General features: G+C 37.4%; 1 protein-coding gene across 8 annotated transcripts in view; it reads left to right on the forward strand.

Annotated features, from left to right (window-relative positions):
• Ktn1 (kinectin 1) overlaps positions 1 to 16,533 on the forward strand; it is a 92,190-nt gene that overhangs the window by 59,264 nt on the left and 16,393 nt on the right. For 5 of the 8 annotated variants that reach the window (XM_041634185.1, XM_041634183.1, XM_041634182.1 and 2 more), the window contains 10 exons: positions 409 to 499; positions 2,406 to 2,474; positions 4,533 to 4,567; positions 6,689 to 6,779; positions 8,864 to 8,950; positions 12,043 to 12,132; positions 14,430 to 14,510; positions 15,055 to 15,144; positions 15,272 to 15,364; positions 16,441 to 16,512. In XM_041634185.1, coding sequence (XP_041490119.1) covers positions 409 to 499; positions 2,406 to 2,474; positions 4,533 to 4,567; positions 6,689 to 6,779; positions 8,864 to 8,950; positions 12,043 to 12,132; positions 14,430 to 14,510; positions 15,055 to 15,144; positions 15,272 to 15,364; positions 16,441 to 16,512 — 799 coding nt within the window. The remainder of the gene's footprint in view (positions 1 to 408; positions 500 to 2,405; positions 2,475 to 4,532; positions 4,568 to 6,688; positions 6,780 to 8,863; positions 8,951 to 12,042; positions 12,133 to 14,429; positions 14,511 to 15,054; positions 15,145 to 15,271; positions 15,365 to 16,440; positions 16,513 to 16,533) is intronic. The other 3 variants (XM_041634184.1, XM_041634186.1, XM_041634190.1) reach the window with 1 other exon arrangement.

Consider the following 16,533-nt stretch of genomic DNA (forward strand, 5'->3'; position numbering starts at 1 on the left):
TAGAAATAAACTACAAAGTTGAAAGAAGTAGAAGTATCAAATTAAACAGTATGTATATATCTTTAGTACAAGGATTGTTTTCTAACTTCTAGGGTTAATGAATTGTGGCTAAGACATTTTTTTACAGTAAGTAGCTGAAATGCTGTTTTGTATTTAGCATTTTAGTTTTTTCTCTTGTGCAATGCCATATTTACTTAAGAAGTATTAGAATAAAGTATGTTGTTTTAGATTGTTTTGGACGAGGAAATATAAAGCTCTTGGAAGTACTGTCTTTTAAAACAAATCCTAAGTAGATAGAATAGAGAAATGGCTGGTAGACATTGATTGTGCTGTCTTTTTCTCAGGGACGATAGCATAGTCTGGTTTTTCTTTGTACAGTACTAAATAAGGTCCTTGTAAAAATTCTAGGTTGAAAGAAAAGGAATATGAAATTAAGAGAATAGAAGCTATATTAAAAGATACAGAGAGTGATCTTTACAACAAATCAAAGCTGTTACAGGTAAGTGTGAGTACTTAAAATTAATTAGTAGATGAGTTCTTTGATTGTTCAGGTTGTGGGCTGGTTCTGTCTTTTGAGAACGTGCTCAGTTTAAGTTCTAGTGTTAAGACTTTTCATAGAAATGCCTTTCTTGATTTTTTTTTTTTAACAGTTTGTTTTGTTTCATATTGACCAAATCCAGGGAATCTAAGGCCTTGTACATGCAAGACAAATGCTCCATCTATACTTATCTACATCACTAGTTTTTGATTTTTAAAGTTTTTTTTGAGACAGTGTCTCAGCCTGGCCTTGAACTTGCTATGTAACCCTGGCTAGCCTCTAACTTGTGGTCCTCCTCTTACCTCTGAGCAGGAGTATTGGAATTAAAGGCATGTGAGTCAGCATGCCCAGCTGCCCTTTACCTTTAGTGAGTTTGTTCATTATGTACTGTATAAGCAATCACAGCTGATGAAGATACCTGGGTATTTAGGGTTGTTCTCTAGTTACAAGTACACTTCATTAGCTATTGTTGCAAACATATTTTGAATACTATTTGTCTTATACTTTCCTAGAAGTAACATTCTGTGTTAATGGTTTAAACAAGTTTACTTTGTTTTCAGAGCGATTAGTAGTTTAAAGAGAAACTCAGTTTGCACTTTCTGTGTACTTAATACTCAAAGTAGCCACGGACATTAGCCTGAAGGGGCAGTGAGTCTGTAGCAGCGTGCAGTACCTTGGAGCAGCCTGGTCCATGTTTGTGCTCTAGGTGGAGCCGTTGTTCTGTCACAAGCCCTCTCTCACTAAGTATGTTCAGTTTTGTTAGGCCATGCTGAAATGCTCCTTGAATGTGTTCTTACTTAAGCTACACTCTTGCCAACAGGACTGTTTCCCCTTCATGTCCAGCATTGGTGTAGACATGATGTCATACCTAAAAAGAAGGATCATTTTAAATGGCTTTAGATTGAGAGAAGTTGAGATTTCTTAGTATGTTTAAGTCATGTGTATGTTAATTGATCTTTTAATTTTGTTCCACAATTGTTCTTCTGGGATGACTTAAAAAAAGAACCTAACTTTAAGATCTTTTTGTATCATATTAAAAATTGAAAATGAATGTTTTGTTATTCTGTGAGGTTTGACTATCTTTGACTCCCGTCCTCTCTTCTAAAATTGAGTGTTTATACATTGAAATATAAGCAGTTCCTGTTTGAAGTCACAGGAAGAAAGCACTCTCATTTTGTGATTTTGAACACTTTTGTGTTTCCTTTTAATAAGTAGAATTTTATCATGTAGTTTACCACACTGAGTGGTGAGAATAGCGTTCTAACCTTAGGAAGGGAAGCTAACTGTGCAGTAAACTATCTGTCAGCACTGCAGTGTTCCACACGGGATTTTATAACGGTAGCAGCAGGCATCTCAGGTTGTCGCTGCCCCTGTCTGGAGTCTGTTTATATTACTAGATGACAGAAGAGCCTGCAACGATGGATGCTGCAGTGTGGTGCTTGAGAACCTTGCCCTGGCAGATGCATGCCACCCTATACTAGAGTCTTAAAGGTGTTGGGTCAGTTTATTCTACTGAAACATATCCCTTCCAAGACTAGAACTAAATAAAGTTACTGTATTTTAATTTAGTGGTGCTTTTTTGGTTTTTCGAGACAGGGTTTCTCTTACAGCCCTAGCTGTCCTGGAACTAGCTCTTATAAACCAGGCTGGCCTCAAACTCACAGAGATCCTCCTGCCTCTGCCGCCCGAGTGCTGAGATTAAAGGAGTGCGCCAACACTGCCTGGCTAGTAGTGCTTTTTAATTTGGACTTTTCCATCTTTTTTAAATTGTTACTGTTTTGGAGTTTTCCTAGACTGTATGACATTTTAAAACCTTATAGAAAAATAAAAATCTGTTTAGGTATTCATGTTTAATTTTTGTTTATAGGAAGTACAAGATGAAAATAAATTATTTAAATCCCAAGTTGAACAGCTTACTCAACAGAACCACCAACAGGTAGGGATTATTCCAAGTCTCACCTTTTCCTATATGGTAGCTGTTTCCAGTTACTCTTGTTTTTACATGTTCACGGAGAGTAAAAGTAATGTTACTATCAGTGTTCCAACTTGATTACATACATACACGTGTGTTCTCTGATCAGTGTTCCAAGTCTACTGTATGTGCACGCGTGTGGGAGTGTGCTTTGAATAGTGTTCTAGTTCTATTATATACATATGTGTGCGTGTGTGTTCTGATCAGTGTTCAAGTTCTATTATATTCATGTATGTACTTGTGTGCTCTGATCAGTGTTCCAACTCCATAATAATGTACACATGTATATGTATGCTCTGGTCAGTATTCCAGCTCAATTATATGTGTGTATGCTCTGATCAGTGTTCCAGCTCTATTATATACATATGTGCGTGTGTGTGTGCTCTGATTAGTGTTCTAGCTCTGCTGTATATGTGTATGTGCATGTGTGATCATTGTTTTAACTCTATTATAATATATATGTGTGCATATATGCTTTGATCAGTGGTCCAACTGTTATATACGTATATATGTATATATGTGTGTTCTAATTAGTGTTACAGCTCTATTATAATATACACATATGTGTGTACCCTGACCAATTACAGCTCTATTTTATATATATAATAATAAACATGTATGTGTGTGCCCTGACCAGCTCTATTATATTTATATATAATAATATACACATATGTGTGTGCCCTGATCAGTTATATATATGAGCTATAACTGGTCAGGACACACACACAATATAATATATATACATGCACATGTATGTCTGTGCCCTGATCAGTTACAGCTCTATTTTATATATAATAATATGCATGTATGTGTGTGCCCTGACCAGTTATAGTTCTAATATATATATATATATATATACATACACACACACACACATACACATATATTAAACATGTATGTGTGTGCTCTGACCAGTTATAGCTCTAATATATATGTGTGTGTATATATACACATGTATATATATATACATATATATACACATATATACACACACACACATACACACACACACACATATAAAATAATACGTATGTGTGTGCCCTGGCCAGCTCTATTATATTTATATCTATCTTTATGTATGTATATAAATATACGTGTGTGTGCTAATTAATGTTACAGCTCTTATATAAACATGTATGTATGTATATGCATTGATGAGTGTTCCAGTTCCATTATAATATACACACGTGTGCATGTGTACTCTGGTCAGTGTTCCAGCTTTATTACACTCATGTGTATGCTCTGATCAGTGTTCCAACTCTTGTTATATATAGACATGCTAATGTGCCTGCATATGCTCCAGTCTTACAGAATGCTTTTCTTAGGAAGTCAGCTAATGTCTAGGCCCAGGTGTGTTGAAATCTAAGTGCACGTCTATCTTTTCTCCTTAAACAAAACATCAATAATTGGAAAGAAACTGATAGATATATAAGATAGATGTTATAAGTAATGGGCTAGCATTAATATGCTCTTTAATATATAATACTGTTTGGTAAGAATAAACATAAGGTATTTTAAGAAGATATATATGATATGCACCTTTTTTTTTTTTTTGGCATTTTGGGCCTTGTGCATGCCAGGCACGTGCACCACCACTGAGAAAGTCCTAAGCCCTTCCTCATGTGTGCCACCCATTGTTCTCTGAACATGCATGGATAGATCAGAGACAGTCCGAGTCCCTGTTGACAAACTGGGCGGAGTTTGAGAAGACTAGTCAGCATACTGTGTTTCCTTCGCATGTTATAATAAAGTCACTTTTTCACTGGATGGGAGAAAAATCAGCTTTTTAAATTTTTGTTGTTGATTTTATTTAGTTTTAGGAGCCAATATGAAAAGTACCTTGGTGCTATACAAAGTAAACCCTTTATGGAATGATAATGAAACTTACCACTCAGTACACCTTATAAGTTTGTATATGCTTTTATTAAAACCTCTTGATAGGGATGCTGGCATAATAGAATATTTAATTTTGTTATGTTCTAGAAAGCTTTATTTTGAACTAATATTTAATTCTTTTAATAGGCATCTTTTTCCTCTCAGGAAGAATTACAAACCGTGTAAGTAATGCATTTATTCAAAGTTTGGTGTGTTATACAATGTTGAATTACCTTTAGACAAGGAATGTAATGTAATTTCATGATTGTCTAAATGCTCTGGACTTCTGGCTTGTGGGCAGTTATGCCTTTCTATCTAAAGCGCCTTTTGAGGTATGTCTCCCTTCCAGTTTTGTGGAGGGAGGTGTTTGTGCTTGCTTTCTTACTCTTGTCCTCTGTAGACGTTCAGAGAACTCAGATGGGGCGGAGCTGCACTCCGCAGGATTGCCTCAGGTCAGCACAGCCCTTAGCTCTTCTGCCTGCTCTTCCTTGGCCCACTCTGGACCCATGGTGCAGACTTTGGGTTTGTTGGAGTGGTTGCAGTTCTCTTGAAAGAGGCTTGTTTATTTGTTTATTGTTTTTAAAATACTGGAACACTCTTATTGCTCTTTGATTTATCTAAGAGGCTAATAATTGAAAGTCATTTCTGCTTACAGTTTGTTTGAAAATACGAACCATTTTAAGTATATCAATAAATGATAATAGTCTAAATGTTTTCCCATCTTGACTTATTTGCAAAGTTGCCCATTTAGTAGGCTAGTTGTTAGTTGTTTAACTGAGCTTTGAGTTCAACTGCAGACATTTTCTCTAATGAGCTGATAGTATTTTGGGCTTCAGGAACCATAGCAAGTCCAGTTTCATGCTGTTACTCTGTTTTGTGTACACGTGGGTTTATTCTTGTTTATATGTATGTGTGTTTGGCTGCTTGTCTGTCTGTGTTTCATGGAGGTCAGAAGAGGATGTTGGATTCCCTGAAACCTCAGAGTGGTTGTGAGTGGCCTGATGTGGGTGCTGGGAACTGAAGCTGTGTCCTCAGCAAGAGCAGCAAGTGCTCTTAACCACTGACCTATCTATCACTCTAGCCCCTATTTTAATTACTGACACAGTGGTGCACACCGTAATCCCAGCTATTGGCATGATGAGGCAGGTGGATTACTTGAGCAGTGAGTGTTGGACCGACCTTGGCAACATAGTCAGATTTTGTCTTAGCTCTTCCTCCCTTTCCCCCCCAAAAAAACCCACCCCTAAACCAAAACCAATAGTATTACTTTATTAGTCAGACTTGTTACTGCGACCAAGATACTTGATAGTCCATCATCCTTAGCTCTACTGATGCTGGACTATAATGGGAGAAGAGGATGTTAAGAACCCCATCTCAGAGGATCTGGACTGGGAACAAGGTAAACTTTTCAGTGGCCACTGCTAGTGATAATCTTTTCCCATATGGGTCTAACAGACCCTTTCAAAATAGCACCACCACGTGGGGCCAAACTCCCATCACTTGAGTCTTTTTGAGGAAGTAACTTCATGTCCAAAGTATAACAAACAGCTTTTAAGCTCCAGGACCAAGTTGGTTGTTAGTCAACACTTTAGTCGTCAGAAAGTTGTTTGTAATTAGATATTCTGCTGCAGTATAACACAAGTAAATTCTGAAATTTTGTCTTTGTTTCTGCATTTCTGGGAAATAACTAAGGCAGGACCAGGAGAACAACAAGCAAAATCAAAACCATGAATCCTAAGATTGGGTAAAAATAGCAGTAGATACCGGGTTACTTTAATATAATGTTGTTGGTTTAATGAGCTAATTAGTCATAACTGATTTCATTGCTTAAAGTAAAATTCTTTTAAAGACTCCTTTGTCTCAAACTCACTCCCAGCCCCCATTAAGACATTTCTACAGCTCAGACAGGTGCAGTTCAGTGCGGGTAACCTTGAGCTTCTGGTCTTCCTGGCTCTGCTACCCAATTGCTGGTATTGCAGGTGCTGCACAGTCACACATGTGGGTCATATGTGGGATTGAACCCAGGGCCTTATGCGTGCTTGGTGCAAGCCCTTTGCTGCTTCGGGAGCTACATCTCTAGCCCCAAAAATCAGTTTTGAAATTAAGAATTCATAGGATTGGTTCTTTATTTTACTTAGATCAGTAACTGATCTATCACATTTTTCACAGTATTACCTGTTTTTCTTTTGTATTATAAATATTGAAATGTAGGTATCTGAATGGTTTTATTGTTTAATATGTAAGTTGTGTTATTGTTTATTTTAGATGTTGTATATCTAAAATATATTCACATTCTGATTTAGAATTTCAGAAAATGAAAAAGAATTAACTGATCTTCGCAATGAGTTAGATTCTTTGAAGAATGCTGTTGAACATCAGAGGAAGAAAAACAATGTAAGCTACTATTCATGAACAACAGACTTTTCCATTGTAGAGCGTTAGTGTTGAAACGGCAGAGGTTTTTTTTTTTTTTTTGTGTGTGTGTGTGTGTGTGTGTCAATTTTTTTTTCCTTTTTAGATGTCTTGATCTTTGTTTGAAAGCCCTTTTGATTTCTTCCTGTCTTTGGGGATGTTACTAGAGCAATCATTTTATTGGAAAACAATTTTAGTAGTAAAATGATGAATTTTAATACCCAAAAATTCCAGTATGGAGCTTTAAAAAAAAAAAAAACCCAAATTGGTTGATTTTGTATTAAAATCTTTGCTCAGAAAAATAAATCTTTCAAACTTGTTATTTTAAAAACAAAGGTATTTCCTTTTACTTAAACAAGGTTAAACTTTGGTTGTTATTTTTGAGTTTTTTCTGATAGACTAAAAGAATTATTAGTTCAGTCTTTGTAATTCAGCTTGCAAAGCCTACCTTGACTGCTCTTTTTATTTCGAGTGAGAGGCAGTGAAAATATTGGTAATTAAGTTTGCTAGTGGTCTTAGAACTGAATGTATGTCTACTAAAATGGGAATGATTACCAAAAAAAAAAAAAAAAGTGCTGTTGGTTCCAGGACAGGCTCCAAAGCAACAGAGAAACCGTGTCTTGAAAACCCAACAACAAAGCAACAACAAAATGGGAATGAGTAGTTCTTTCCGATCATAAGTCCTGGTCCTTTACTGAGCAGACAGGTCCCCTCTTCCCAAAGGCAGTAACTTGTAGCTGTGAGTATTCCTGCTGGAGAAGTGTTCCACACGAGAATATGCTTGCTGATTGTAAGCAGGATCAAGATGTTCTTAGATGATAGGAGAATATCGATAATAAATGTATTTTTAATGTAAGTTAAATCTTTCAAAGCTTGTGTTGAATTGCTAACAAGTTGGCATTTTCTTGTACCCTGAGTTTGTCAAAATTAGGTATGTGACTGCTCTTTGTGTGTTATGTAATGTTAGTCATTAACCTAGCCACAAAATTTGGCATGGATGGTACACTATATTTCTAACATTGTAAATGCTTTATTGCCGGGATTCTGAAATAAGGAGGACACAATAATGGAGTTTAGTTTATTTACCATCGCAACAGCAGCTCTGCTGGTCTGGATTTCAAACCTGTGGACTTCCTAGGGCAGTGGAGGCCAGCAGGGTGCAGCATCAGCCCGCTCCAGTTCTGCCGCTCATTTGTTCCCCACATTGGCCAGATTTCTTAACTTTGAGCTGTAGTTTCCCATCTATAAAATGGGAATAAAAATCTCATAAATTATTATAAGGATTAATGAGAATTTGTTGCCTGCTAAATATGCAGTATTTGGCATCTAAACTTGCAATAAATGATAATTGTTGGCTTTTAACTTTTGTTTATTCCTAATTCTGAAGATGAATTATAGCATATCGTTTTTATTTGTGCTTGATAAGGAAATGCTTTCTTTCAGAGCTTGTGTTTAAATGGCCTCTGTTTCTCCTTAACGGAATGTGTTTTATCGTTTCTCTGCCTCATTTACTTAAGTCATCTGGCTAGTACAGTTGTGTCTGATTGCATGTGGGGTCCATGTTTGACCTTGCCAAGATATAGAACACAGAGGGTTACTTTGCTATTCCTAGGAAGACTGGAAATGTACCAGTTTTATTTAAAATAGAGTTAGAGGAAAAAAGTGTTATGCGGCAGTTTATAGTCCTGTGGGTGATATTGGACTTCACAGAAATTACAGAAGTATTTTCCAGTACTGTGTATTTGCTCTGTCCTTAGCTCTAATGCCTGCAATTGTGGTTGGTGTGTTTACCTTCAAATGCTTTCTTCTTTGTCACATTTATACAGTTAATTGTTCTTAAAAACTGGCATATTTGGTGTTGCATACTAAAACATGAGAAATGGGAATCTTTATTTTCTCATTCAAACTTCTAAACATTACTTTTGTTTTAGCTAATATACACATTTTTCCATTGAAATAATTTTGCAGTAACAAGCATTTAAATGCAGTGCAAAATATTGATGAAGTTAAAGGAGAAATCTTTCAATAATGGATAAACTGAAATCATTCTTTCTAAAAATGATTAGGAGCTTCGGGAGAAAAACTGGGAAGCAATGGAAGCATTGGCATCAACTGAAAAAATGCTGCAGGACAAAGTGAACAAGACTTCCAAGGTTGTAATTAACTCCCAGACACGCCCGTGCACAGAGAAGTCTGCAGCCTGTCTAGATCAGGGCAGAACTTTCCTTTCACTGCACTTTAAACACAGTCTCTCCTTGTCCACATTTGTCATCGTCACCATCTCTGCTTTCTTCTGTCTGCTCCTTGAGACCTTACTTCTGCCAGTCTGGTCTGTTGGGCAACCTTGTTGGTGTTTTGGTGAGCACAGCTGTAAGTGGTAGAGTCCAGACTCCTGCTGTGTGTGCAGACCTTCCTCCTTCCTTGTCAGATGCTGTGTGCCTCTGGTGTAGTTGAGAGAACTTTGATGAAGTCCCTCAATCAGAGAAGTTGATGTGAATGAATGGAACAGACTTAGAAACCCACCACGTGTCTGTGGTGCATAGTAAAGTGGGGTGTCTGACCATACCAGGAGGATTCAGGCAAGGTAGGATACAGCAAAATCTTAAATAGTACAGAAAAAGTTCCAATTCCAAGTATTTTACTGGGGATGATTCCTCAGAAGAGAGGGACTTAAAACTCTGTACTTTGAAGTGGCTGGGCAGTTGTGGCCCACATTTCCTGTAAAGTATGGAATATTAGTATGAATGGAGAATTCTCTTGATGAGTATATAAAATACTTCCAACAAAAATGTTCCCTTCATTTCCAAAACGACAAAGGACATTCTTCTTGAGCCCTGTTTGTCCACTAGGGAGAAGCGTCCTAATAGTGGAGTAATAGACAGTGGGACAACTGAGTATGAATGCAATATGAACATTGAATTTTGAAGCCAGGTTAATTAATGCCCCTATATGATCGCATATGTGTCCACATTCTGAAAGTGTTTGTGTGCCAAGGTAATCTATTGTGTTTTAATTACAAAGTCTTTTGATATTTGAAACAATTTCTTAGTAGCAGCATAATTTTATGATTTGCTAATTTTATATGTATTTATGTTTTCTAGTGCAGCAGATTTATGCTTACTGTGGTACTTAACCTGGTGAAAATTTTCATTCAGTTTTAGGTTGAGAGAGTTGGCAGCTATTACTGCCAGAGGGATTTAGGCCAGAGACTGAGGCTCTAGCCACACAGATGCAGTTTAATTGTGAAGGGTTCCTGTTGTTCAGTCACCTGTCACAAAGGGGACTTTCTAGTATGGGTTTTTCACTATTTAGAGCTAATGTGTTCTTCATGCATTTCCTGCACAAGGCATTGCTGCATCTTCTAATGCACAGAGGGAACTCCAGTCTGTGCATGCTGGCTTGATGCTAATGATTTATGGGGAATAGATTCCAGTCTTTCCTTAACAGAATTGAGTCCGTTCACAGCATGGATGTAAAGTGATGCGTGATTTACTAAGTGCTACACATTATGATGTGACTACATAAAGCACCTTTAGTGTTTTTAGGTGCTAGAAATAAAATCAAAATGAAGGATAGCTCACTGTTCTTAGATGTTTATTTATTTATTTATTTTGAAGCAGGCTTTCTTTGTATAGCTGTGACTGTAGATGTTTCGTTTTCTTTCTTTTCTTTGTTTCTTTCTTTCTTTTTTCTTTTTTGTTGTTTTGATTGGGTCTCAGTATGAAGTCCATGCTGGCCTGACACTTGAGATCCTTCTGCTTCAGCTTCCCAGGTTTGGAGATTGCAGACAAACTCTATCATACCAGCTTGTGGTTTTATTGTTATTGAGCTACCATACCTAGCCTAGAGTTACGTTTATAGTAATAGATACTTGTTAGAAACTGTAAATGACAGACTTACATAAAAGATACTTTGTATGTATTCTGATCAATGGAGGTTCTAAAGAAATAATTCAGTTTCTAAAATTAGATCCTTTTCAAGCATTGAATGGAAATTGCTATTTACAACCATATTTATGTCAAATGAAAACTTTGTAACTAAAACATTCTCTGTAGAATAGTTTGTGTGGTGGCTGTTGATTACAAGCCAATCTTTCTCCCTCTGTGGTTCAGGATGCTTCTATTTCATGTTACCTGTAGTCAGATGAGATCAGTCACCTTAATTATCTCTGAAATAGCAATTGTTTTCTTTAATTGCTATTTCATATACCTTACTTTGTGCAGTTAGGTATATACGTACAAGTTTTTGGACTTTTCTAAATTATTGAAAATACTTGGTAAAACAGCTATTCTAGAACATTACTACTAATCTTTAATAGTACAGCACCTTTTAGTGTGCATAGAATATGAAATTTCTAGTTTAGGTTAACATTTTCTTAAATTGTCTTAAGTCAGGGACAGATTTCAAAGAGTTGAGAGATGGTTGAGGTGCTGCTTGCTCCCCTCTTGTCATTTCCTGGACTCCAGTAGTGTGTGGAATGATTTTGTTGGCTTTGGTGTACATTTTTATAGGTTTATAGTGTCTTTCTCTTTGTTTGCTTTTGAATCTTACAGAAATAGTTTGAACATTAGATTTGAAGAGAAATGTGTGTGTGTGATCAGATTGTTTCCCTAATTTTGACAAACCATGATTCTGAGTTTATAATTGGAGTAAGAGTAAGAAATCAAGAAATTTAGATTAAACATTAGTAATAGTTGAAATTTACTGCCCACTGTGTATCAAAAGTATTCTTATTAATGTTTCTAATTAGCCCCTCCCCTCCCCCATTCTTACTTCCCATCACAATTTATTTTTCCCTTTTGTTTAACAGGACAGGATAGTGTCACTGCTCTTTTCGGTAACCTTTACTGGTCGCTAAGCCTCATTTATTTTTCCCAAGTACGTTTGTCTTGGTAAAGTCATCTGTGAGGTTTAGTTGATAGGAAGGGATGTGTGTGAAGTGTTCCTGGAGGGGCAAAGCACTTTATTTCTAATACCAAAGACAATCCATATTGTCAGTTACTGCTTTGGCTTGATGAACTCAAGGTATTATTTAATATTTAGGATGTTTTAGAGATTCTGCAGATTTTGTCTCTAAGGAAGTATGTTTTACTTCCTTAAAGTGACAAAATTATATTTTTTAATATTAAAGTAAGTTTTAAAAATTGACTTTTTTCTTAATAGAGTTTCAAAGGTCTTAGCTCCTCCCACCCCCTTGAAAAATTGTATAACCATGTAAGTTTTACCCGGTATGTCTTCTCTTTAGGAAAGGCAACAACATGTGGAAGCTGTTGAGTTAGAGGCCAAAGAACTTCTCCAAAGATTATTTCCAATGGTGTCTGTCCCTTCTAATTTGGTAAGATGAATCTGTTGATTTTTAACATTTAACGCTAATTATGTAGGAAGTTGTCTGTAGCAGCATTTCATTTCTGAGTTTGATTTGTTAGCGTGCTGAACCGCTCAGTGTCCCTGTGACTTACCAGACAGGTGCGCTTCCAAGTAACTTGGCTCAAAGCTCATCTGTCTGTGCCTGAAACTTTTGTTGTATTTTATCAAATTGAATGGCTTTAGATGTGTTTGGAAAAGAGTTTTTTTCTGAATGGAAAACAAAACCAACAATAAAGTGACTACTTCTTAGTTTTAACAGCTGTCCTTTAATGTATTCCACCCTACGACCATGATTTTCATCTATTCTTCACTCCAGGTATGAGGTTGAACATGGTTCTAGTAGGATAGGAAAGTAGCTTGCTCAGACATCAGCAAGTATTTGAGGGCAGAGACGATCAGGGAATGTCCCTGAAGTTGCTAAAATGGTGAGGTAGGCCTTCTTAAATTTTTAATAAAAAAATGTAGGCAATGGGATAACAGTCCCAGGACCGACTCACTTTGGGAGTCACTGTGCACACTCATGTTAATACATGAGTGTCTTTAGACTTCCCATTATCAGAGTTCTCAGCCTTCCTGTTGCTGTGTTGCCCTTCAGTAAATACAGTTCCTCGTGCTGTGGTGTCCCAGCCATAAAATTATTTCCTTGTTACTTCATAACTGTAATTTTGCTACTGCTATGTATTGTAATATAAATAGTTTTTTTGAGATAAAGATTTGGCTGAGGGCTTGTTACTTAATGTTGAGAACACATGGCTTGGTACATTTTCTTAGTAAGACATTCTCATCTTGTTTCCTCTGTGTCTGGCAGGTGACTGACTCTACACCTTTCTTCTTTCCGGAATTCTCTTAGTCTGCTTACCCTACCTATATTTTCTGTCTGACTATTGGCCAGTACTCATGACACAGTGTACAAGAGCATTATCCCACATCATTCCCTCATTTTTTCTGTTCAAAACAAGAACTCTGAATTTAATCTCCTTTGTTTAGCTTTGTTTTCCTGACCATTATCCATAACAATTTATAACCAATACTTGAAACAAACATCCATAATCCATTTTTTTGAGAATGTGCGTGTAGTTTTCTAGACTACTTCCTGCTGATTGGGGGCACTGATATTCTTATGGGGACCCAAAGGAAGTTTAGGATTTATGATTAAGTCCTGACTGAAGTCTTCTGTGAGGCTGGATCATCTCAGTCAGCAGTCTTGAGGCTGTTCTGAGTGTAGACCTCACAGGAAACTGCAGCAGAGGTGCTCTGGAACGTTGAATCACCTGGGTCATCTGCTCTATCAGATTTCTCAGGGCATCTTCCTTGATCAAACCTGATTTTTCTTAACCCAAAATGAATCCACAGCCTCCCATTTCCTGTGGAAACAAAAGCATGTTTTGTTTTTTAATTTGAAGGTGAACTTTGGAATACCCTCAAAGAATCTGAAATCCTCTGAACAGAACCCCTTTCATTAGACTTTGTATTTTTGAATTCTACTTCGTTTTAAGAATTGTTTCACCTGGAAAAGTTTTTGAAAAGCTGCTCATTCTAGATTTTGAGTTTCTTAGAGATTAAGCCCGGCAGCTTTTTGCTCATGCATACTTTTCTGGACAATAGAGCATGACATGAGTTCTGAGCTGAGGTCTGTTGCCATCGCTTCCAAAATTCAGTGGGAAGAACTTGGTGTGGTTAAAAAAACATTTCATTTTAGAGTAATGTGTGCATATTTAATTTTTAGTGAACATTAAATTATTTATTTACTTATTTATTGCTGGCCATGGTGGCATTTGTCTTTAATCGTAGCACTTGGGAGGCAGAGGCAGGAGAATTCTTTGTGAGTTCAAGCTTAGCTAGGCAACATATTGAGGCCCTGTTTCAATTTTTTTCCTTTCTCTTCTTCCCTTTTTTCCCTCCCTCCCTCCCTCCCTCTCTCCTTTGCTATAGTTTCCCTTTATAGCCTAGGTTGGCTTGAAACTCACAAGTATCCCAGGTTGGCCTTGAACTCAGTAGCTTCCTGTTCATGCTTTCTAGGCTGTGTAGCTATAAGCATGTGGCATCATTTGGCTTTTAGTGTTTTTTGTTGTTGTTGATGTTTATTTTTAAAAACTGGATTATGTTCAGTCTGTGAAAGTTATATCCTCCTCTGATATATGTATAACGACAGTGTATATAGCTTTCTTTTATAATGGTCTGATTTGGTGCTTTTAGATGCTTGAATATTTCTTTTAATAATCAGACTTTTTTGGAAATTGATGACCTGGACCTTTCTCCCCACAGAGTTACAGTGAATGGTTACGTGGCTTTGAAAAGAAGGCAAAGGCAAGTGTGGCTGGGACATCAGATGCGGAGACGGTCAAGGTCAGTTCAGGAGATAAACAGACTGTGAGGTGGAACAGTCAGACCTTGTTCTCAGTAACGTTGGGTGGTGAAAGGATGATGAAAAGATTAGTTGGGTAGTGAAAAGAATGTGGTTCCTTCAGTTTTAAAGCCAAATGTTTAATTACTGTTATTTCTTTTTAGTTTAATTTTTGAAAGTAAAGATCAGCTGAGATACGTAGCTAGTCTCACTGACTTCTGAAGCATCCCAGACAACTTCAGCCGCACTCAGAAACTGGCTTCTTTCTTAGCCTCGACCACAGAGAGTGCAGGCCTACTGTGTGGCATGAGCACTGTAGTGTTTATTGATGGGTCTCCTTAGTTGTTCCACTGTATAAAGAGTACATCCTTGCTGTAAATTTCAAGATGGATATCATGTAACCAAAAGGTCATCAGCGTGCATTGCTGCTTACGAAGGTTGAAATCTAATTCCTATCATAAGTCATTTCTCCCGATTATTATGTCCTCTGATATTGAAACTAATATGAAGTGTGGCCCTCCTAGTTGTCATTGTTTTTCTCTGCAGGTTTTGGAGCACAGGCTGAAAGAGGCTGATGAGATGCACACACTGCTGCAGCTAGAGTGTGAAAAGTACAAGTCCGTCCTCGCAGAAACGGTAGGAAATGACTTGAATTACATTTTGATTTTATGTATAAGTTGTTAATGTATTTCTCCTGGCCTATGTGATTTTATCTTGACACTAGAATATGAATTTTTCAGACTAATTCTGCTTTTGTCTACAGGAAGGGATCTTACAGAAGCTGCAGCGAAGTGTGGAACAAGAAGAAAGTAAATGGAAGGTTAAAGCTGACGAGTCACGGAGGACGATTAAGCAGGTATTTAAGGACAAGCTTAGAGCAGCTGTGCCGAGCAGTGGGGTCCCCACTAGTGTCCTCTGGGATCTGTGGTATATCAGCTATGCCTTAGACCATGCTGGGGTAGGGAATCATGTGAAGCAGCCCTGGCTGATTCTGTCTTCTGTGTGAAAACCACTCACTGGAGTGACCAACGGGCGGGGTAGCAGGCACAAGTACCTTGAAAGTGATGGTACCACACATGACAACAAAGTCAAGAAGCCCAGATTCAGAATTAGTCTTCAAATAGTGCTCTATCCATAGCATATTGTATTTAAGAAAAGACTGAGTCATTCTTCTGTTTGTGTTTTGTTTTTTTCTTGGTAGTCTTATCTTTTCTGCTATTTTCACGGGTGTAGTGAAGAAACAAATGCATGAGGTACCTTGCGTGTGCAAGCTGCAAGCAGGCTATAGGTTGTTCTCTCTAGCTTTGGAGCCTGTGCTGGAACTAGCCTGCTCTACAGAGTGAATTTCAGGAGGCTCAAGAACTACAGAAAAACCAAAACACACCTTTGGGGATTAGATATAGCGATTAGCTATTAATGTTAACAAAATTAAGTGATTCTAGCTGGCTCTTAATACAGGATCATATAAATAGGTAGGTTCTGAGCTTTATTGAAATGAAGTTGTATGTGAGTGAGGCTCTTATTTTTAAGAACAGTTCAGTATGGGGTGCATTTTGAAACCTCTAAGTGGGGTTGGCGAAAGGTTCGTAGGTAAAGGCAGCTGCCAAACCTGACAACCTGCTTCCATCCTCAGGACCCCTATGGAAGGAGAGAACTGATTCCTGCAAGTTGTCCTCTGACCTCAGATGCACAGTGCCTTATATTTGCCCCTTCCCCAAATAATATAAGTAAAAATTTAAAAAGCAAAACTAAAAAAACTCTAAGCTAGGATTTCTACCCTGTGATCTAGGATAGAACATTTATAGATGATACCATGTCCCAGTTCAGAATATGGACACCTGTGTGAGAGAGGGAGCTTGTGCAGTCCACTCTTGTGGTGAGAGTGGGGTGCCTCTGTCCCCAATGGCTCTCTTATGCTGTCTCATGTTTCAGATGCAATCCTCCTTTACGTCCTCAGAGCAAGAGCTGGAGCGACTAAGAAGAGAAAACCAAGATATGGAAAATGTATGTTATTTGATAGTTATA

Source organism: Microtus oregoni, unplaced genomic scaffold (assembly GCF_018167655.1).
Source record: "Microtus oregoni isolate MIOR12 unplaced genomic scaffold, Mior012 000045F_ref0000178, whole genome shotgun sequence".
In the NCBI taxonomy this organism is placed as follows: Eukaryota; Metazoa; Chordata; class Mammalia; order Rodentia; family Cricetidae; genus Microtus; species Microtus oregoni.